General features: G+C 37.9%; 1 protein-coding gene across 1 annotated transcript; it reads right to left on the reverse strand.

Annotated features, from left to right (window-relative positions):
* Positions 1-799: 799 nt before the first annotated feature.
* Positions 800-20,121, reverse strand: LOC116505317 (acyl-CoA (8-3)-desaturase-like). Its single transcript, XM_032212486.1, has 12 exons — positions 19,873-20,121; positions 16,731-16,841; positions 14,666-14,863; positions 13,972-14,073; positions 13,756-13,884; positions 13,061-13,118; positions 12,399-12,475; positions 11,710-11,807; positions 10,948-11,044; positions 4,168-4,247; positions 2,453-2,578; positions 800-1,331 (listed from the first exon to the last, which is right to left on the reverse strand). The coding sequence occupies exons 1-12, from the start codon at positions 20,119-20,121 to the stop codon at positions 1,280-1,282; spliced, it is 1,377 nt and encodes a 458-aa protein (XP_032068377.1). The 3' UTR covers positions 800-1,279.
* Between the last annotated feature and the right edge of the window lie 3,912 nt (positions 20,122-24,033).

Here is a 24,033-nt window from a genome sequence, read left to right on the forward strand (position 1 = left end):
TGTCCCGATAATCTGCTCCAACGCAATCTGTTGTACGGGAACAAACTTTTCAAATTTAGACATTGGGATAACTGCAGAAAAAAAGTATCTTCCCCATCTTCCTACTTCCTGGTGTTTAATCTATTTCAAGGAAATTATAATATTCTCCAAAATCATGAAGTAGTTTCATCTTTCAATTCCTGCTCAAATGTATATTATCGAATAAAAAGACAACCACGCACACTGCAAAATCAGTTCATGAAATATATTAAAAGATACAAATAAATAAAACAGGTACACATGAAGTAGTGTACATCTTAAGAGAACTGTGCTAAAGGATCAAAAAAGAGCATCAATCACACATTAATGGAACAGATATTTAACAATTATTTCAATCAATCCTGTGCCAGACAAATGTCATGACCTCAGGTCTTAACTTTCCAGAGGCTGTGGTCCACAATACAGTAGAAGAGTCATCCTTCCTTCTAACATACACTTTAAAAAGTGTGTAAGCTAAAGAGTCATTGAATCTGCATTCACTTGAGCATCAACTGTGCTATTTCTGCTGAAGCTCAAAAATTTGACATGGAGGTGGGGTCACAGTTTCTGGTTAAGATATGACATGGAACTTTGACAGAATGGAAGCTGTTTGGTCTTGCTGATTTCCATTTGGGTGTAAAAGAATCCTCCCAAAACTCATGGTTTGGATCACATTTAAGGAACTCACTTTTATTCCTTCTTAAGAACATTAAAAACCTAAACACTCAAACTAATAGTCTTCTTAAACAATATTTTTGAAGATTCAGACTTCAAACACCCTACAGGATTTTTTTAAAAACTAAGACTTTTGCTCTTTCAAGAGAAATTGGACCTTGCAAGGTATCCTAAAACTTCAAATTGTCCTTCAAGTAACATATAAAGTTACAGTAGAAACTGTATTTTTATCTTCTTTCTTCTCATTACTTCATCCTTCTGTTCTAAACTCTTTGCCTTTCCCATATGACAACCTTCCCCAAAACAAGGAAAAAAGAAAGCCAAGTTTCAATCTCATAGAAGCATCAAGTGAAATACAAGGATACTAATTCACTTTTCGCATATCCCCCAAATGCCACAGTACAAACAGAATACAGATCCAAGGAAAAACTGTACAGAGGATGAAGAAAAGTATCACAATTATCCCATCCCAGCAAAACTATCACTTAGCCTATTTACCCACTAGACCCCACATTCTTCCTTAGTCCACCAGCTGCCTCTAGTGCGTGATGCATCTTCAATGGGATGGAGTTCATTCTCGAAATGTTTATCCATGTAGATATGCTTCAAGCCAGGCTTCTCCAGAGACCTTAAGAGATCTGTAAAACAGTGTACAGGTCTTAGATTACACCAAGATGGGAGGCAGAGTATGTGTCACAATATGTACTTTCCCAATCCTTCAACATCTTTGTTACCCCCTTACATTTCTTTGATTGCCATCTCTGTGCACATTGATTGGTATACATGGAGACTCTTTTCCCACTGCAACTGAGTGAGGGAAAATCTCTACTCGTGTCACAATTATTATTCCCCAAATGTGAAGAAACAGGCATTCTGATCATCATTTCCCAAGGACTATTCTAGTTTTGCCCTGATTTTACTTAATCGCTAAGAAATGTGAAAATATATGTTGCCTTTCATTCCCATCAGATGCATAGCTGGAGGATGCAAGGAACCAGATCTCAGACTGGAATTTCTTGTTCTGGTAAATCACTTGTTTTAAATCATGCTCTAAATATGATTTATTTCAATAAGATTTTGAGATTACATAGCCATTACTATGGTATCTGTTCGATCTATGGTGCTATTGCAGTTCTTATCATCAGGAATCTACTGCCTAGCAAAGCTCCAGATTTTTATTACACAATGAAACATGGGCAAGGTGTCCTTGCTCTTCCCCCACTATATAGACCATGTGAAGGAGACATCCATTTAGCTTTGTTCAATTGGCCCTTTATCCACTTCAGCTGATTACTGTATTTTTCAGACTATAAGTTGCACCGGAGTATAAGACACATCATGATTTTGAAGAGGTAAATTTTAAAAAAAAGTTTTTGTACTCTGCAGGCCTCCCAAACCCTCTGCACACCTTGTTTTTTTTGCAAAAAAGCATGCAGAGCTTTGGGAGGCTTGTAGAGTGCTCCTGGGGGCTAGAAGGGGGCAAAAAATGGCCCATTTTCACTCATTTTTGCCCCCTCTCCCCCCGGAAAACTTTGCAGGCTTCCCAAACCCTCTGCATGTCCATTTTTGCAAAGGGGGTGGCATTTCGGTAGGCCAAAAATGCTATATTTAATGTATAAGATGCACCCAGATTTTCACTCTCTTTTTTTGGCGAAAAAGGTGTGTCTTATACTCTGAAAAATACCGTAACTGTTTTACATGAGCCAATTATTCTTTTCTCTTGTCAAACCAGAGTTCATACAATTCTTGCCATATTTACCGTAAAATGTCTCCAAAGGCTGTAAGTAGGGGCTTGCTCTGATAGGTAATACCATGCTTGGCACAGAGGGATTTCACAAGGGGAGCCACTTTACTGTAGTTGTGGCGAGGCATTGTGGGGAAAAGGCTGTAGAAAAGTAAAAGTAGGTTTGTTTTATTTTTTTTAAAAAAAATAAAGCTGATGAAAACATTCATAGATAACATAAAAACTAAATACAAAATAATAAAGAAAGAAAAAAGAACTTCCAATTTCCTATGCAGCAAATATAGGTAGAATTTTGCTTAATCTATATTACAAAAAAGTCATTTTTCTATTATCCAATTTTCCCCCCAATCATCAAAACCATAAATCATAATGCATTTTTCCCATTTTAAGCAAAACATTTCAGTCAGCCATAAATGTAGATATTGTTTTTTTTCTTAAAAACAAAACAATGAAGTAAATTTTGCCATCTCCATTGGTTTCATCGTCTTCACCAGCCATTCCTCCATAGTGCGCGATTTTGGAGCATAAAATAATCTCATTGCAATTGTCATATATCTAACAAAATTCACTAAAACCTCTCTAGGGGTATTCCGCACTATCTGTAATTCCACCAAATTTGTAATTTATTCTGCTTCCCTATCTTCCTCCTCCAGATTAAAAAAAAATGTCAACACTTTTAATAAGCTACTCTGTAATGTTTTCATTGGAATGTCAAGACAGCTCTAAATCTCAAACAGAATTCTTTCTCTTTCAATTTCAATAGTCAAATTATCCAATATCTGCTTTGAACTTTTGATCTTCTAAAATTTTCACTCAGTTAATGATTGTTTTACTTCTCCAGATTTTTTAAACACCAACTTTCATCTCTTTTCTTAACTTTAAAAATATTTCATCTTTTCTTTCAAAAGCATCCATTTATCTATTTCCCATCTGATAAAATTTATTGTTTGTTGAAAGAAATTCTGAAGCATATCTTATGAAGCTGATTTTCTAGCACACCTTCTGCCCTTTGTTGCCATTTTTAGTACCATTTTTTTCCAGAAAATGTCCCAAGCAGACAAAATAAAAAGACAAACCACTTTGCTTTTCCCCTTATTTCCTTCTTTCAGCCATTTCATTTCAGCCACAACAAACATATTTCCAAAGACGCCTAGTATGAGTCTTTAGCTTATATTTTGTGATGTGGAATCCCCCAAATGCATGCACTCTTTAAAGACAGCAAACATTTGTATGCCAAGTTGTTCTTTTTAACTGATTTAAAGAAGTATATATCAAAGAACTTTAATAAAAAAAAAACATTTAAAAAAAGAACTGTGCCCATGTCCATTTTAGAAACTGTCTTACATCTTTGTTTAATTAAGCTTCTTGCAAATAATTCTTGAACATTTAAATACAAATTTGTCTTGGTTTTTTATAGTGTAAAAAGAAAGTTAAATTCGCTACAAGGAGTTTTATATTTGCCAGAGACATTTATAATTATTTACAAAGTAATATCATCTTAAGGAGTTGCAAAAGCACAGTAGTTAGAATGCAGTACTGCAGGCTTCTTCCACTGCCAGTCGGCTGCCTGCAATTTGGCAGATCAAATCTCACCAGGCTCAAGGTTGACTCAGCCTTCCATCCTTCCGAGGTGGGTAAAATGAGGACCCAGATTATTGGGGGCAGAGAGGGCTGTAAAGACTGTGACATGGTATATAAGTCTAAATGCTATTGCTAAGGATTTTACTTACTGGTGTTCAATCTGGAAATTCAGGTGACCGGTGAACCAGTCATTGAAAAATGACTGATTCACATTGCATGTTGCATGGAGCTATGGGAAAACAAAGAAAGTATATTTATTCCAATGCCTAGCTGGAGATCTGGATCTGTTTTATCTCTCACTAATATTAACTGGATCCACAGAAGATAGGCCTGTATTTTGGTATTATTTGTATTTATTCATTTATTTAAAATGTTTTATGCCCCCAGTTTACCAGATTCTAGGAAATTCACAATTCTAAAACATTCAAACATATTCCAACATAAAAAAACCAATGTATTAAAATTCTAACAAATCAGTTAAAGAACAACCTCATTCCCCACCCCACCAAAACCTGATAAAAGATAACTGTATTCACAGATCTTCTGAATGATAAAAAAAAAATCAGAACTAATATTAGTTCAAAGGAAGGAATGTTCTAGAATGAAAGACTGTTCCTGAGGCAGTGAGTAATATTCGTCATAATCATAATAGTATTCTCTAATGGTAGTTTCATAATAACAGTGCTTTTCCCTCAAAACATTAATACAAATTAATTAGTAATACTAATCAAAATTAATAAATTAAAGTAAACAACCCCAATAGTGAGATTAATCTTTCTCTTGTAATCTTGAAGATTCTAACTCCTGTTTCTCTTATTTAACCATCAATAGAACAGATTCCATACCTCTACACATTCAGTGTCTTCCTTTTCTTTAATTTCAAATGTTAGTTTATTCATTTCTGCACATTCTAAAATTTTTGTTATCTTTTTTTCTGTGGGGATCTCCTCAGTGGTGAAATTCAATGTTTTTTACTAGTGGTTCTGTGGAGAAGAACAGTGGGGATACTGCAAAATCTCCATTCTGGGGCCAGCCAGGGTGGCATCTGCTGGTTTTCTGAATTACTCAAAATTTCTGCTACTGGTTCTCTGAACTACTCAAAATTTCCGCTACCAGTTCTCCAGAACCTGTCAGAACCTGCTGGATTTCTCACCTGGATCTCCATGCCTTTCCAATGTTGTGCGAACACAATACTGGCCCCTATTAATACATGTACTATTAAATACCGTATTTATCGGCGTATAACACGCACCGGCGTATAACACGCATCCCCCATTTTAACACAAAAATTTGAGTAAAAATTTTTTTCATTAAAAATAAATGACTTGGAAGCTCGGAACTTAATGTTGGATTAAAATTTATAACATTAGAACATGAATTATAACATTAACTCCTCAACATAAAGTGCCTTCCTTCCTTCCCTCCCTCCCATCCCTTTCTTTATGTTTTCTTCATGCTTTCTTTTCTTTTTCCTCTGCTCTTTTTAAATCCCCCCCCCTTCTTCTCCTCCTCTACATTTAGGTTGGATTAGTTTGTACAACGGTCATCAAACTTCTGAAGTAAAAATAAATAAATAAATCATATTTAAGAAGAAGAAGAAAAAGGAAGACGTTTTTAGTTAAGTCAAACGTTTTAATAAAAGTTTCATCTTTTAAGATTTGTCCAACACATCCAATTGTAACCTTAACAGTAAAGAATATCACCCCAGCTGCTAAAGGTTCAACCAGTCTGAGAACCATTGAAAAGACAACAGTGCAAAATCCAAAAGACACAACTTCCTCACCGCCATTGCTTTGGTACCAAATCTTTGAGGAAGGGGCTCCAGAAAGAAGGAGGAGGAGGAGGAGGAGGAGGAGGAGGAGGGGGAGGAGGAGGGAACCAAAGAGAGGCTTTTACCGAGTCTGCGCCCCACAGCCAGGACCGTCCTTGCGCCTCAAGCCGCGTTTCTTCCCCGCAAAGCCCTTCGGGCAACCCGAGAGTTCCTTTTGGCGCCAGAAGGGCTTTGCAGGAAGAAACGCCGCGTTTCTTCCTGCAAAGCCCTTCTGGCGTCAAGCGGAACTCTCGGGTTGCCCGAAGGGCTTTGCAGGAAGAAACGCGGCTGGAGGCGCCAGGACGGTCCTGGCTGTGGGGCGCAGACTCGGTAAAAGCTCTCTTTGGTTCCCTCCTCCTCCCCCTCCTTCCACAGTCTGTGTGACACTGCTGCCAGGCTGAGAGCTGCCGCTGAAACAAGTTTGGGGAGGTCCTTTGCAGGCAGCCAGTTCTAGCTGCCTGCAAAGGACTTCCCCACGTTTGCTTTGAAAGAAACCTCTGCGCGGGAGTTAGAAACCTCTGCGCGGGGGTTTCTTGCCATGTGCGCGGCCGCGCGGCCGCGCACCTTAGAGGGAACAGTGGACCCGGCGTATAACACGCAGTATCGGCGTATAACACGCAGGCAGGGTTTAAGCTTGCAATTTTAGTTTTAAAACTGCGTGTTATACGCCGATAAATACGGTATGTGTTTCTTTTACTATATTTGTCTGGTACGATGCCCAACAGAAATATTTCTGATTTTAAATCTATATGTTCCTTTATCATTTTTTCTAGCCAGGTGTGGTTAGAAAACTTAGCCAGGTTTTAGTCCAGTATTTTCTTTTCTATTCTTGGCTTTTGAACATGTTCACCACATGTAATGTGTGCCTGGGAGTTGCACTTCCAGCACTTGACAGACATATCCTTAAACATTCTGGCTAATCTTGCTGGTGGGATGTGCCATCTATAAAACGTTCTTTATATGCAGTGGACAATGTCAATTTATAGTCTCTGTCCCACAACTTTTGTTATTTGTCCAATTCTATAGAATACCCAAAATTTTTAAGCCATGCTATCATAGTTTCTTTTACTTGTTCCTCTTCAATTCTAATAGTCAATAAATAACTATAGAATTTTTGTAATCAGTTTATCCTCTGGTCCTGTTAAAACTTGATACAATTCTGTTGGTTCTTTATAAAAACAATATGTTTTGGCATCTTTACGGTATCTAGAGTGTATCTGTACATGCAGCCACTATGCTAAATTTATCTCTTGGTTATTCAATTCCTGTTTGTTTTTCAATTCCCCCTTCTCATTTAAAATATCTATCTTACAATTTTTCCCATGTCTATCACATTTGGTATGTTAGTGCCTCCATCATGGAGAGCCAGACTAGTATTTTCAAGTAGTGTTTTCCCCTGATTTTTGCCCATACTGAGACTAGGGTATTTCTAAAGTTCCTGAAAGTATTTATGTGATTTATATTTCTCATACCATAGAAAGGCATGCCACCATAGTTGTTAAGTTGTATCCCTCCAATACAAGTAATTGTCTATGTCTCAAGGTTATCCATTCTTTTAGCCAGGTAAGGACAGCTGCTTGATAGTATAGTTCCCAGTTTGGCAACCCAAAACCTCCTCTATTGATAGAGTCTTGCATTAATTTCAAACTAATTCTTGCTTTTCTGCTTTGTCATAAATTTGGTTACCATTCTATTTAATTCCTTGAAATATTTCCTTTCTAGCTTTATTGGAATTGTTTGGAACAAGTACAACATTCTCAGTAAGATATTCATTTTGATGGTGGCTATTTCTCCTAACAGTTATAATTGCATCTTTCCCCCTCTTTTCCAAATACAATTTAACTTGCTGTATTAATTTTAAGTAATTGTCTTCTTTTTATAGTTACACATCTTGCTGATACATATATTCCCAAATATTTTACTTTTTTAACTATTCAAATATCTGTTTTCCATTAAATCTTTTTTCTGTTCCTTTTTAACTAAGATTTTAGTTTTCTCTATGTTATTTTCAATCCTGCAACATCACCATAGTCTTCTATTTTCTTCATTAGTTTGAGTCCTGTTTCTTGCGGTTCTTCTATAAATACCAAATCATCGGCAAAAGCTGTTCTTTTTTATCTCCATGCCTTTTATTTCTATATCTTGGTGGTTGTTTCTATTTAACACTTCCAGAGTCAAAATAAATAAGGGGGACAATGGGCATCCCTGTCTTGTGCCTCTTTTAATATTAATATTCTCGCTTATGTCCCCATTCACAAACACTTTTGCAGTCTGTTTTGTGTATATTGCCTTGATCATATTGGGTGAATTTTCTCCCAAATTCCATGTATTTTAGCTGCAGTATCATGAATTGCCAGTTGTCGAATGCTTTCTGCACATCAGGAAATATCAGTGCCATTTGTTTTTCTGGGTATGCTTCATAATATTGCAATGTGTTCACAATTATTCTGTTATTTTTGATTTTTCTATTTGGCAGGAAACCATTCTGGTCCGAATGTATAAATTTATTCAGGAATCTCTTCAATCTTTCAGCTATTATTGATGTATAAATTTTATAGTCTACATTTAAAAGTGAGATGGGTCTATAGTTTATAATCTGCAATAAATCTGTATCTTTTTTTGGTATGAGGATGATATTTGCTTCCATCCAAGATTTTGATATCTTAGTTTTTAGTAAGACTTTGTTGTAAACTTCCAGTAGTACCAGTCCCAGGGGGGTCTTGTAATTGTTTATAGAATTCTGTTGGTAAGCCATCTGGTCCTGGAGTTTTATTTTTCTTCTGTCTCTTAACTGCTTCTGGTAAGTCAAACAATTTTTGAATTTAGTGTAGATCTTATTTCTTCAGGGACTTTAGGTAATCCAGCATCTTCTAGATATTGTTTTATTTTATACTCCTATAGTTCCTCTTGATCATACAGATATTCATAGTAGTTCTGGATTGTTATTTTTTTGCTGTCATTTTGATGTTGTAATGTACCTTTCTCGTCTATCAAGTTTTGTACCTGTTTTTTTTCCCCTTTTTAAAAAATTTATATGCCAATCATCTTCCTGGTTTATTGGCATTTTTAAAAAAGTTTTGTTTTATATTCTTAACTTTGTGTGCTAATTCTTCTTTTTCAAAAGTAGGGACAGTTTGTGTTTTATTATTTCCATTTGGTTTTTGAGCTTCTTTTCTTGTGTTTTTTCTGAAATTCCAGTTCCAATCTGTTGTATTTGTCATGAGGCAGCCACTCTCTATCTCTCCAATCTTTGGGTTATGTCTGTACAGATATCTGCTGCTTCCTCTCCTGGTTAGACCATATAGGAACCCGTGTGGAACATATCTGGTTTTAAGCCATACCTCTCCTTGCATATTTAAGCCATATCCTTGTATTTTCCCAAGAAAAAAACATGCTCTGGCAATCTCTATCCTTCCCTCCCTTTCTCATATGAAAATGGAATTCACTTTAGGGCAAGTACAACTCACCCAGTTTTGAGGCATACAAATTCTGACAGAATTTTGCTGCCAACAGAGCAATATAATGATTATAAAGTATCTACTGGTTACTACAGGATAGTAATGCTCTTTCAATATTTTAGGGACACTTGCCTGTGAACTAGCTTCAACTCAATTCTGACAAGACAGAGTGGGTCTGGGTTTTTAGTAGATTCACCCTCCTGCTCAAGGAGGGTGGCAGCCATGGCTGTGGGGGCCCTTGCACAGATTGGTTTCGTGTGCCAATTGTACTCTTTCCTTGACTGGAATGCCTGTGCTCACTTCCAATTTGATTACAGCAATGCATTCTATATGGGATTCCCTATGAAGCCCGCCTGGAAGATACAACTGATCCAGAATGCAGTGACATTAACTGTGATAGTTGCCCCTAAGTTTACCCATGTAATATCTCTTGTTATACAAGCTTCATTGCCTCCTGATTTCCTTCTGGATGCAGGTCTTGGTTATCTTTAAAACCCAATATGGTACAGAGCCAGGTTATCTGCAGGATCAACCTCTCTCTAATTACATCTACCCATCTTGCCAGATTAGATAGGTTGGGCATGCTCCTAGTTCCTTCCCTTAAACATTGCCATCTTATGGGTTCTAGGAAGTAAGCCTTTTCCGTGGTCAGCCTCTGCCGTATGGAACATCTTTCCCCTTGAAGTTCAGCAGACTTCACACCTGGCTTTTCCCCAAGCATGGGGAGGGTATGAGGTGGATGAGAAGATTTAATGATGGACTGCAGATGCCAAATATTTAATATTTATGATTTTAATCAATGTATGTATTGTGTTGTTTTATTATGGACATAATTTTAATTATTGATTGGAACCAACACAGAATTTGAAGGGAAAAGGGGAGAGAGAGAGAACAAGTCCTGAATTCTTCCCTCTTATAATTCACAGTTGCTGTGATCAAATTTTCCTGTGCACAGGAACAGCATTGTTTTGATATCCAAGAAGATTAAAACCATTGCAAGTTAATAGACATTATTTGGTGGGCATGAAGGCTAGCAAAATATGAGCTTCTTGTGTTATTGCACTTATTCATTACTGCCTCTTTATTCTTTCCAAAACATTTGTCCAGTTTTAAAGAGAAAAAGAGGCTATAAAAAAGTAGGAAAAGAAAAACTTTTCATCCCTGAATTTTTCTACTTTTTTCCTGACATTTTCCAGATTTTTTCCAAGCCTTTCCATCTTTAATCCCACCTCTCCAAGGGGTACCTAACATTAGAATGATAAAAAGTTGCCTTTCATTAAACTGGATTATTTTTTTAATCTACTTCAGTTTCTGTACTGGCCAACCACAGGATTTCAACCTTTCATAGTTAGTTTGTATTTTCCTTGTTTTTTGTGGTTGTGTTGTTTTATAACTGCTGGTCGATACTTTTAAATTATAGTTCTCCTAGATGTTTCTTTTGGAAAAAGAGACTGAATGTAGTGCCAAGCTATGCAGAAATATGTTTTGATGGAATGCATGTGTAACTAATTTGTATGAATTCATACAAATTAGTTACTTGTCATATTTGGAAAATATAAAATTAAAACCTTTCTCCTATCCCAAATTTGTCATCGGTTTCCCAAATCATTCAATGATCAATCTCAAAAATCAATGCTTTGAACAAGGTGAAATAGACTTACCTGGGTAGATACCCAGTCCATGTTTGTGTCATAGTCAATATTCATTGGAATGTGATTCATTTGTGAAACCCAGATAAACCAAGTTGCTTCCAGAAATCTGCAAAGTCCAATACAGCGTCAAATTAAGTTTTTGCTAAGTACCCTTTTATGTAATACTAAAATAGCACAGTTCATTATAATGTGTATGTTTGACTTTCCAAATGTTTTCAGTAAAGCTACTGAGCAATGTGCCACTTTGGAGAAAGGTATTCATCTGTCACCACAGGGTCAGATGTCATCCATACATAAATAATACTCCGCTGAATATTTTGACTCTTGGTTGGCTGAATGATGTTGTCAAGATGTTTTTTCCAGTGCTTACAGACTGTGGAAGTTTGAAGGGGGGCTGGGAGGCAGAGTTAACCTCAACCCTAACAAGAGCAAATAGTGAGTACACAGACTTTCTAAGTCTGAAGGTTTTCTGTCTGTGGTTCTGAATGGAGCTGAACTTCTCCAGATGTACCTAGTACACAATTTGGTGAGTATGCTGGACACTCCTGCTCAAAGAACAAGTTGTTAGTTGTGGCTAGGTTCTTGCACAGGTTTATCTTGTATTGCATTTATGTCCCTTTCTCAGTTATTTCATGTGTGGGGCTATCCTTGGAAACCAGTTGGAAGTTTCCAGTGAACCATAATGTGATCATATGGCACTTCTGTTTCATGAGTGGTATTTTATCAGTAATTGATGATAATTATTTTAGAAAAAAATAAAGTTGGGGTTACCTGCCCAGCCAGTAGTATGCCATAAAACAACCAAATCCCATAATGGGTATGTAGACAACCATGACTCTGATTTGGTAAATGACAATCAAGGCTAGATCCTGTTTCAGAAGAAAGAGAGAAAAGACAGTATTTTCTATAAGTATTCCTATGCTACAATATTTCTTAGAAAATAAGTTCTCATTAGCAGTATAGGCTTTTGGAGAATGGGGAATAAGCAAAATAATCCACACAGGAACTATTTCACTCCTGAAATGGATATAAATATAGCTTTTGGGGGGGGGGGGGGGGGGGCAGAAAAAATTAAAAGATTGGGGCATTGGGAAAAATAATATATGTTTGCTGGTGGTAGTGCCTGACAGGAAGCAGGGGAGGGAGATAAAAAGGGAAGATAATAAAGTGAGTTGGCTAGTGGGACATACCATGCTAGATCAGCAGCCTATTAGCTGGGGGTGGGGGGGTGGGGGGGGGAGGGCAGTGGAAAAAAGAAAACACCACCTCCCACCCCCAAACACTTGCCCTATCCAGATTTTGTTTCATCTGAAACTGGGAGTAGCCAAAGCATTCTAAGTTTCAGTTTTGTCGAACTGAAGCTGATTCAAAGTAGCTCAAAAGAATTTCCAGAACACAATGATATGTAGGTCTGAAACATTTTTTCTCATTTGTCCATATTCCTAGGTTGGCATACTTACCACCCATTCTCTGCGTTTGATTGTAGCGTGGTATATGGATAACTGGAAGAAGGGAATCATTAAAAGCGGTGCGATTACTGTTAAACAAGAAGAAGAAATAAAAATCTCTTTAAAAACACACTTATTCACTCTTCTGCCCTATTTCTTCTGACCAAGTTGCAATTGTTAATAGTACATCGTACACTTTCTTCTTATTTGGCTTATATTTCTATTATTTCAGAACTACATTCTGTTCATAGTTCAATTTAATAAATTCAAATATTAACATGTTTCACCAGGCAATAAAGTAAAGTACTTATTATTCTATATTCCCTCAATCTTATCTTTTTCTGTTGTGATGATTCAGCACCTTTAATTTCTCATATCAAATCAATCTTTATTGTGGTCATAAACCAGCATATAATTTGTCACCTTCTCACTCTCCATTTCTGATGTTACCATTTGTCTTTATCCCCAAATTCTTGTGATATGACATTGCCAACTCTCATTTTCATCTCAGATCTCAATATATACGTCTTCTCTGATTATCCTAGCACCTTTGATTTGCAAATTCACTATCTTAGATGCTGTAACCTATAGCTCCCCATTCTAAAAATCAGGAGAGGCAGTGCAGTTACTGTAAATAATGGAATGTGGTATTTTTCTGTGACAGAGATACTTACTGAAGAAGTACTTGTGTTGATAATTGTAAGGCATGTACTTCTTTTTCTGCAATCCAAGCTATGAAGAAAGGGACATCAGTTTATTCAAGCAACTGAGATGCATTTCCTTATGCTCCTTTCCTTATTTATGTTAGTGTGACCAATGGACTGTGGGCAGCTGCCTAGTATGAGCTAGGCCAAAATATTCAAATTTTGTCTATTTGGAGGGGTAAAATGGATGGCTTAAATCTTGCAGAGGTTTATTGCACTCTTTTAAAATAACCTGTATTTTTTTCTAAGTAACAAAGGTAAAATATCTACAACGTTTGCAGGTCTATAAAGCAAGGGAAAATAGAAGCAAGATCATAAGCACAACTTCAGTTTTACTTAGTGACCAATCTGCTTAACAACCAAGTTGCTGGCTCCAATTGTGGTCACTAAACAAAGACTACTTGCAAATGTTAAAGCCTAAAGGATAGCTGAAGTAAGATCCTAAGTACAGTTGTGGTTTCACTTAGCAACCAATTGTGCCAAATGAGGACTAACCATAACAATAAATCAAGCAAAAGGATCCAGTAAAAGTAAATCAAATCAGGCTTAAAAGAAAAACAACAAAATAGCTTGGCAAGCACAAACACAGATAATGAAGATTTGTTGCCTCCAGTGTCTTCTATTTGCTCTTCTAAAGTTGCTTTTCAATAATACGCTCTCCATACCTCTGTAGCTAGTTTTGTCCCTAAGGCAAACGCAATGGGATGCATGTTGAGATCAGGGTCTTTACGAAAGCAGTTTGGTTTGGCATGATGCTGGAAATGCAAATTATTCCACCAATTGGCTGGAAATCCCTAGAAGAAAGAAATAGCAGAAAAGAATAGACTTTAAGATCATATGATGACAAAAAGAAAAGCCTCCCTAAAGGTCAGGACACTTACTTTCAGTTGACTCAAGACGATCCTATGGGCAATATGATTCCCCTTAGATGTTCTAAAGACTGAAAGGTGACCCAAATCATGTTGGAGCCAGGACAATTGGCCCTGGGGGAAAAAAAAACCTTTTTAAAAAATGAAGCTAATTTCATACATTGTACAATATGGAACTAAATCATTGCATTAAAACACATTTTAAGGAGATATTCATATTAAATAAAATAAGATTCTGTAAACCTGCGATCTTTAATCTACTGAAAAGGTCCTAATTGGTCCCTGTCTATGAATTGCATTTGGACCATGGACTGTCTATTTAATGGCCAGGATTGCTGACATTAAGTGATGCAGTCACATGATATTGCATTTTACAACTGTATCGCTTAGTAATGGAAATTCCGGTCCCAATTACCAAAGTTAATCAAGGATCCCTGTTGGTGTGCTGGTTCTGACTTCGAAACCAGGTGTACTGCCATTAAATTGCAAAGCTGTGTGAAAATATCCCAGATGCTAAGACTGTTATGTCTTGTGACATAAAGAAAAAGGCTGCTGCAGTACAGAAAACTCCTCCCAAAATCTAGTTAGTTGTTATTGTAGTTAGTTATCTTGTTTCTCACTTTAGTGAAACATGCGAATTTTTTTAGATCCTCTATTTACAGAAAAAGATACCAATTCTTATTACATGACAAGATCCATACCGTACCTGAGCAATAGTAAAGAATGCAACACCTGCATAGAATGGTATTAAAGATGTGCCAAAATACCAGATTATCAACCAAGCACTGATATCGAAGAATAAAATATGAACAAATATCAGAAAGAAAAACCAGAGATTTGGCTTCAGAAGTCCCATTTTCTCAACAGTGGATCGCAGTTCCCGGAAATCTTGAGTAAGCAATTGCTGTGGGGCAAAAAAATCACTTAGTCCCATAATCATACATTACATGGCTACAAATAATAACATGAAATGTTGACTATAAAATGTAACTCCCCAAGCTTTTGATTTGTATTGTTTTAGATTTTGACAACCACCTTGATGTTTCCTAGTTTGGTGCTTTTATTTCATTTTGTATTGTATTATATTATACCGTATTGTATATAATTACTCAGAATTCAGAGCCATGATCTAAGAAATGCTGGACGGTACCTAATTGCAGGAGGCCAAGAAAAACAATTTGATTGTACCGTCTTACTCAGCTCTGATTCCTCTTATTTAATCTTTAAAAAAATATTAAGGTCATCCCATAAAAAGTTCTCAGTGACAGAGATCGTTTATATGGCCACCCATCTCATACAAATGACTTTGGGTGGCTTACAGGATTAAAAACAAACAACACCCCCAAACATAACTCTCCCCCACTGCCCAAGGATAAATGGTTAACTATAAACCACCAACAGCAGCACAGCTCATATTCTCCCCTGATCTAAATGCCTATGGGAACAGCCAGGTCTTCAATTTGTTGTAAAGGCTAACAGGTCACCCAAATGTTGGGGTGAGAAGTACAGTGTTCCACAGGACAGGTGCTGTAACTGAAAAGGCACAATTCTGGGATCCAAAAAGATGGCCTTGCTTAATAGAAGAGCACCCACAGCACACCTTTTTTTTACTAGATCTAGGGCAGAAACAATAGGAGAAAGGATACTGCCTTATGCAATAGAGGGCTTCACAGATGATGACCAGCATCTTGAATTGTACCTGAAAGCTTACGGGGAAGTAGTAGAGTTCTCAGAGCAGAAGTGAGAAATAGGCATAACAATAAATGACAAAAACTGCCCATGCCGCAACATTTTGGACTAGCTGCAGCATCCAGTTACTCTTCAAAGGCAGCCCAGTGTACAGTCAGGCAAAGAAAAAAGGGTGAGGCATATTGCCTCGGCCTTTTACCTTATCATAATTGTATTATAATACCAATCTGGATTTTGTTTCATGTGGACAGGGCTGGTGGTCTCCCATCCACTAACCTTATTTATCAGTACTAGATAGAAGTGGTCCTCAAGTTACAACCGTTCATTCAAGGATATTCAAAGTTACAAAGGCGCTGAATGAAAAGGCATATAACTGGTCTTCAAAGTTCCAGCCATCATAATTGCACTTGGGAACCAGTTTGCATTTATGACCAGTTGCAGTGTTCTGCAGTCCTGTGAATCACCACTTGTGAGCTTCCCTACCAGTTTCCTATAAGCAAAGTCAATGGGGAAGCAGGTGGGGAAGACTGCAAGTTGGTTGGGTAAGGCTCCTCTGCCCTCAGCCTTTCTTCATTCTCACCACACCCACTTTCCCCCCCGCACTTCACTTGCACATACAGCATATCCTTTCCCTGGCCTCCCTGTGCTCAAACAGAAGCACTGACTGCACTCTCTTTCCACAGCCTGCACCCACACTTTACCTGGAATTCCTTCCACTTCCAGGTCTGATTACGACAATAATCTAGACTGCCTACATTGCCATCTCTAAGCAATGCAGTCACGTGACTTTACAATTGCATTATTTAGCAACAGCAATTCTAGTCCCAATTGCAATTGTAACTTGGGGACTATTTGTAATGTGGGTTAAAAATCAGAAGTGGGCACCTGATGGTTTTCTAGTGCTTAATTACAATCTCTAGTATCCCTATTGTGCTAAGTGTAGCTGTTAAAGGACACAGGTTCCTTATCTCTAGTGAACAATCAGTAACATAGAAATGTGATTTTAATTATATCTGCACTGTATTTTTTAAAGTATAGAAATATATTTGCATTCCCAATTCTGATGTCTAACAAACACTCACATTTTTGGTGGGTTCACTAGTTGGTTGATCATGTGCCAGTTCCCCTATGAGCAATGAATTCAAATACTTGGCTGGTTGAGCCTTATTCAGGTGAAATGCTGTGAATGCATCCTATGAGAGAAAAGTTATTATGTTAAACAGAATGAGAAACACAGATTTAAACTAAACTTAAACTAGAAAGTAGTCACAAAGAGCTTAAATGTAAAACAGTAGTATATACTGCATCCAGAGTTTGAGCGGTAAGCTGGGAGTCATTATTTAAAAATTAGCACACAAAGTTTTGGTTTCATTCATATTTAGTTTTAATTGGTATAATTATTGGTATTTAATATTTTTTAATTATTTTTGGCTAAAATCTTCAGAGATCTTTAGGCTTTGGGGGATATGTAATCTTGGAACTACACCTCATTCTAAAACACCTACTGCAGCAAAAGCTTACATATATTCACTTTTTAAAAAATCCTGGCTGTGATGGTCAAAAAGGATTTGGAAGAACTGTGTTGGATCTCATTTAGCCATATGCCACTATTCATTTAAGCAGGTTTGTGTTTTCCAGGCACAATCCTCAAAAGTACTAGTAGCTGTTTAAAGAGTCATTTTGATTTAATAAATCACCTCTTTAAAGCAACCACCACTTTTTTTGGCTTACATAGAAGTGTGAAAATAATAAATCTCTTTTAATGAATTGTAGAAAATGCTTTGCAACCACATCTTTCTTACTTTATTAGCTCCATTACTCGGTATGTATGTGTATATGTATATGTTTATACATACGTTTGTGTGTGAATGTGTGTGTGTGTCTACACACACAAGTTTAACCATTACTAGTAACTTGAGTACCTAATTTGCTAATTTTAAGAAGTTAATCAAATTCTTCTATTGTCAAATACTTTCCTATAAGCATATGTATCACTTGGATTCAAAAGCAAAAGAGACTTTGGAACATACAGGACAACAGATAGCATCTTTCCTCAATTCTTCCCATCAAGAATTTACACTAATCTTTCTCATATGAGGTTATTATCAATTAGTCCATGCATATGATTTCATGCACCCAGCTACACACAAACACATACACACATCAATCTGAACACTCTTTCTCCATTCCCAAACAGCAAATAAGAGAGCTTTCTAAAAACTAATGAATTTTCTCAGTGTAACTTCTCCTCTTTCAATATAGGCAAGCTTCAGCACTGTCATCTGAACATCTTGCTGATAAAGTATTTTCTATTAGAAGTACCGTAAATCACATTGCACCTTACAATCAAGATTTCTTCATATACCCAATACTTACAATTATACTTCTCATGTATTATGTGTTAGGAAATTTAAAAAACCTACTCTATGTAAACTTCAATCAAGCAGTCAAAAATAATTTATTAGTAAAATTTTCAAATATGATCAAATCAATCTTGACATTACAAATGCTGGGAATCAATCTGGAGCTAAGTCATTTTAAAGTACTCCCAGCAAACATCGCACTTTAAAACAGGGGTATCAAATTTGATTTCATTGAGGGCCACAGCAGGGTTGTGCTTGACCTCAGGGGGCCGAGGGTGGGTGGCCAGGCTGGGCATGGCCAACTCGATATCAATAGTGTTGTGGGAGCCTGTACTGGTCCGAGGGCTCTGACAGCAAAAATGGGCTCTCAAACTCAGTTTTCGGCTGTGATGGCCTCCTGCAGCCCACTGCCAGTGAAAACGGGAGCTCAGGAGGGCGACCCTTGGCCCTCCTGCACTCTGTTTTCACTGGCAAAGGCACTGCGGGCTGGTCCTTCAGTGTTTCCAGGGCGGCCCTTTGGGCCAGATCTAAGCACCCCTCCGGCCAAATCCGGCCCCCGGCCCTTGAGTTTGACATCCCTGCTCTAAAACAACAGCTTACCCAAGACCATTTTCAAAATTTAAAAATGACAACGGCATAACTAACATTGTGAAACATTTTTACACAACCTTACTCCTGGATTTCAACAAATTGTATATTCATCATAGGTGCCTTGCAGCTAGACTTACTTTTTAAAACAGCAATGCTGTTTAAAGAGTGCAGACCATACATTAAAACAAGAATTATAAAACAGCATTTTAATGAGGAGAACGGACTCAAATAACTTGTCAAACTTGTCAAACACCAATTAGTAATTAGTTTATACGAAATGAATTATGCCAAGATGACACCAATTCTGGCTGGGACACCATTTAAATAAACTTTTAAAAAGATTATACTTAGAAGAGAGAATTTAGAAACCACCCAAATTTGCAAGGAGGGCGGAAGCTGGTATGAAAAGTCCTGGCTATGAAAGCAAAACCATCTGTAGCTCCAATGAATATTTATGGCCCCTATTCCCTGGTGAGGACCCCTTCAAAATGGGAGCAACCTCATGAATCCTTGAATTTCTTAGTGAGCTCTATTTTAATGAGGACAAGGAGATAATCCTAATTTCTTTAAATTTAATTTAGAAATGTTAAAGGTATTTGTAAATTTCTTTAGAAGATAGTATCAAGATCCCAAAAGATGATAGCACTGCTTTATTAGTCATACCGCACCGCATCCAGTTCTGATCACCACCATACAAAAAAGATGCTGGGGCTCTAAAAGAGTGCAGGGAAGAGCAACAAAGATGATTAGGGGACTCTAGGATGAAACAGTGGATAAAAGATTGCAGGAATTGTTGCATCTAATCTAACAAAGAGAAGGGTGAGGGATGCCATGATAGCAGTCTTCCAATATTTGAGAGGCTGTTACAAAGAATGGGGGGAGGACAACACACACAACCTATTCTCCAAAGCACCTGAAGACAGAACAAGAAGCAATGGATGGAAACTAATCAAGAAGCAACCTAGACAAGAAGTAACAAATGGGAAACCTATCAAAGAGAGACCCAACTGAGAAATTTCCTGACAGTGACAGCAGTTAATTAGTGGAGCAGCTTCCTTTCAGAGGTTGTGGGTGCTCCATCACCCGGAGGTGTTTAAGAAGAGACGGGTCAGCCATTTGTCCAGAATGATATAGGGTTCCCTGCAGGAGTTGGACTAGAAGACCTCTTTTCCAAGTTCGTTTTCCTGTATTCTTTCGGGATGTGAGCCGGGTTTTGCCATTCCGCTTTCCCCCCTGCTCAACTAGCACTCTGAGACGTAGCTGTACTCACCGTGGCATCCTGCCCAGCGTAGTGGGAAATCACCCTCTGGCCCCCCGGGTGCCGCTGGCAGAAGCTGCTGATGTCGTAGACCTTCCTGTCAATCACAAGCCACTTCTCCTTAAGATGAGGTTGAATCCGTCCCGTACGCAGACCGATTTCTTCCCACGTGAAAAAACGGCGGGAACAGATTTCACTCCCGTTCGCCTTTTTCTCTCCCCCTACAGCCCCCACCCCGGTATCCTGCAGCGGAGGAGCCATTTATTCCACAGGGTTAAATTCCTTGCTTCTCCACCAACGATCTCTTGGGGGAAGCCACAATTCCCGAACCAGGCAGCGCGAGCAGCTCTAGCAACAGAAGGATCTAGCGCGTTCAATCAAGGGATCCTTGTTCTGGAACTCTCTCTTCGGCACCTGATTGGTCCGTCGAGGTGATGAGAAACACCATTGGCTCTCCGGCGCCTCTCTTAATTATCGCTTGACTTCTCATTTTATAGCTTAATGTAACCGAGCCGCCTCTGAACGTTTGATTAAGGGTCACGCCCATGGCAAGCTTTCCACCTTCCAGTTGGGTTTCTTTCTCCCCAGCTACCAGACTCAGCATTTCTTTTCCTTTCCAGAGCGTACTTTCCTCATGGTGCAAGCACTTATTTCGTGAATCATTAATAGTTTTTACATACTGTCTAGTCATCTTCTCTGAATGGCTTATTTCATCAGGCTGGTACCTTAGCTCAAATAGTTTTGCTGTGAAACATACATGTTTTAGGGTAATAGATTTAAGGTAATGAGTCTCCCAATGCCCCTGTTTACTGAGTTGTTTTTAGACTGGATGAAACGTCCTATCGGTTATAATAAAAAGAGATAAGATTTCTCCTTCCTGTACCATTATTTTGAGAAATGAGTAAGAGAGAACAGGTATGTTGCAAGAATGCACGAAGCGTAGCCATGCCCAATTTATCTTCCATGATCCTTGGAGTAAGAGTTAGATGCAATAAATCCAGTTCATTTAAGTCCCACAGATGTGCCTAAATCAAGATATTTTTTTTGCCTGCAGGTAGGGAATGAGGAGGCTGTGCCCAGATGATGCTATTCATGCGGGGGAAGAAGTAATAATTAACATTTAAGATAACTTCAACATGCATTATCCTGAAGTGACACCTCCTCTTAAAAAAAGTTTCACTGAATGAAATAGAAAAATATGACATTTTAAACTACAGAAGCAAAAGTTAGCCCCTTCCACACACATGTATTAGCATATTGGTAGTATGGTTGCATAGCCTTAGAGGTTCTAATTCATATGGAGCATATAACCCAAACTGTTTGGGTCTCACTTGGTGAAGATTAATGGGGGTAAACTCTTAAAAAAACCTCAACCATTAAACTCATCTGTCATTACTATGCTTATCCAGGAAATTTTAATTTCCAACACATCAGAATTTATTAAAGCACAATTTGGAAACTTTAAATCCGAGAAATTCCAATCTTTTGGAGTCAGCAAGTACACTGACATTTTGGGATCATGTTGTAGCTGCTCAGAGAAAATGGTTGCCACATTTGGTTTGCCCATTTACAAAATGGCTGTCACAAAGGGTGTGGCCTTTCATAAAACATCCCTCCATTGTGTACTGTACAACACAGAATGGTAAGTGATGAGATTGCTTGCTGCTGCTCCAATTTTCCTATTGTTCTTTTCCCTGAACTGATGGGGGTGCAGTGTTTCAAACACATTTGCTTATACTCCGTTTCTATTTTTATTTTCTCAGACACCTGTATAGTTGGTTTATGTGGAATACAAGGTCTCTGAAAAAGAGATAACTCTGGAGGAAAAAGAGATAACTCTGGAGGCTGTTAAAATATGAGAATATGATAGAGATTTGGGGGGGGGGGCACAAAGGAGACGTCTGTTGGCACATTAGTGCCTGCAATGTGTTTGTTGAAGTCCCTGCTGAAGGCTAATTTAATATAGCACTCAGTTGAAAATAGACAATGTTAATAAATATTTTCTGGCCTGAGTAATGACTGAATCTCACAAGCTGTATTTCTAAATATCTGTGGTCTTGTATGAGTTCTAATGAGATTTTATATTATTACTATATTTTTATATGAAACTCAAGGTAGCAAACATAACTAATGCTCCTGGCTTCCTATTTTCTCCACAACAGCAACCTTGTGAGGTAGGTTAGGTTGACAGGGACTGACTGTCCTAAAGTCACCCAGTTGACTTTCATGCCTAAAATGTGACTAGAACTCACTGTCTCCTGATTCCTAGATCAGCTACAGCAGGGATGTCAAACTCACGGCCTGCGGGCTAGATGTGTCATGTGCTACCTCTGCCCCCGCCTGGTTTAGCAAAGGGGGGGGAGTCCCGATATGTCACGTAACACTGCCGTAACGACACGAGTTTGACACTTCTACACTACAGCAAACTTTCATGGCATGTGTACTTATATGAACAAAATCTGATGGAGAAAAGCTTCCTTCTTAATATTTTCACTAAGTCAGGACCAATTCTAGTACCTAGATTCAAGCAGAGTGTGCATTTTGAACAACAGTATGTAAGAAAACACTATATGAACAAAAGAGATAAAGCTTATATTTCAATTTGATCACCCCTGTGGATGTCTCTATTCCCTAGTTTTATATTGTCTTCTTTCACAAGCATATTTTATGTATCTGATCAAGTAAACTACTATCCATAAAGACATGATATAATAAATTTGTATTGATCTTTTATTTCTAGTATTTTACTTAAATCCTTTGTTAAATTTTTGCCTGAAAGTTTTAGGCAGTTGTACAAAAATGCTGTAAATTAAGTATGATTTCAGAAATAGAAGTGTTAATAGTTTTTTTTTTTCAATTAACAAAATGGAAAATAAATGAACAAAAGAAATCCAAAACAAAGTGACCACACTTTGCCTTCAAAACAGCATGAATTCTGGGTACACTTGCATACAATTTTGAAGGAACTTAGCAAGTTCCTTCAAGGTTGTTCCAAACATCTTGGAGAATTAACCACAGATCTTCTGTTAATGCAGGTTGCCTCAAATCCTTCTATCCATATAATCCCTAACTGATTTGATGATGGAAATTAGGGCTCTCTAGGGACCAAGCATCACTTTTGGAAATCCTTATTCTCCTTTACGCTGAAGATAGTTCTAAATGACATTAGCTATATGTTTGGAGCCATTGTCCTGCTGCAGAAAAAAAAATGGGTCGAATCACATGCCTCCTGATGGTATGGCATGATGGATAAGTATCTGCCATATTTCTTAGCATTGAGGACACCATTGATCCTGACGATTTTACAACCCCCGGTATGCCCAAATATGGGAGGAAGATCACTACTATTTGGGCATACCGGGGGTTGTAAAATCTAAATAGATACCTTTCACCCTGGCTGGCCCTCCTCAATGGTTAACACATCTGCCTTAGAGGCAATACAGCACAGGTTCGAATCCCAGTAAGGGTGTGGCTAGCTGATGAGAGCTAAATAGCTTGAAATAGATCTATACTAGTCTCCCTTTATTTATTTATCAGCACAAATAAAACACAAATATAACAAAGGCAACAGTAAAAATATTGGGTTTCTGTCGTGATGGACTCTTGTGACGAGCCGATTGACAGATGATGGAAGCAGTTAGCTTCCTCCCATAATTGGGGCTTACCAGGGGTTGTGACACTATATATATATATGTGTGTGTGTGTGTGTGTGTGTGTGTGTGTGTGTATGTATGTATGTATGTATGTATGTATGTATGTATGTATATTAGATTTTTACAACCCCTGGTAAGCCCCAATTATGGGAGGAAGCTAACTGCTTCCATCATCTGTCATTCGGCTCATCACAAGAGTCCATCACGACAGAAACCCAATATTTTTACTGTTGCCTTTGTTGTATTTGTGTTTTTTTATTTGTGCTGATAAATAAATAAAGGGAGACTAGTATAGATTTATTTCAAGCTATTTAGCTCTCATCAGCTAGCCATACCCTTACTGGGATTTGAACCTGGGCTATATTGCATACTAGGCATACTAGGCAGAAATCTTAGCCATTAGGCCACAGGCTCTTATCCGTTATCAGCGAAGCCAGGGTGAAAGGTATCTATTAGTATACCTTAGATAGATACCTTTCACCCTGGCTTCGCTGATAACGGATAAGAGCCTGTGGCCTAA

Source organism: Thamnophis elegans, chromosome 1 (assembly GCF_009769535.1).
Source record: "Thamnophis elegans isolate rThaEle1 chromosome 1, rThaEle1.pri, whole genome shotgun sequence".
NCBI classification, from domain to species: Eukaryota; Metazoa; Chordata; class Lepidosauria; order Squamata; family Colubridae; genus Thamnophis; species Thamnophis elegans.

Excerpts from the sequence above, each read along its gene's own strand:
- LOC116505317 (XM_032212486.1), bottom strand. The coding sequence starts at position 20,121 with ATGGCTCCTCCGCTGCAGGATACCGGGGTGGGGGCTGTAGGGGGAGAG. Across the intron at positions 13,885-13,971 it reads TCGTCTTGAGTCAACTGAAA|GGATTTCCAGCCAATTGGTG; the intron begins GTAAGTGTCCTG and ends TCTTTCTTCTAG. Across the intron at positions 11,808-12,398 it reads TCAAACGCAGAGAATGGGTG|GATCTAGCCTTGATTGTCAT; the intron begins GTAAGTATGCCA and ends CTTCTGAAACAG.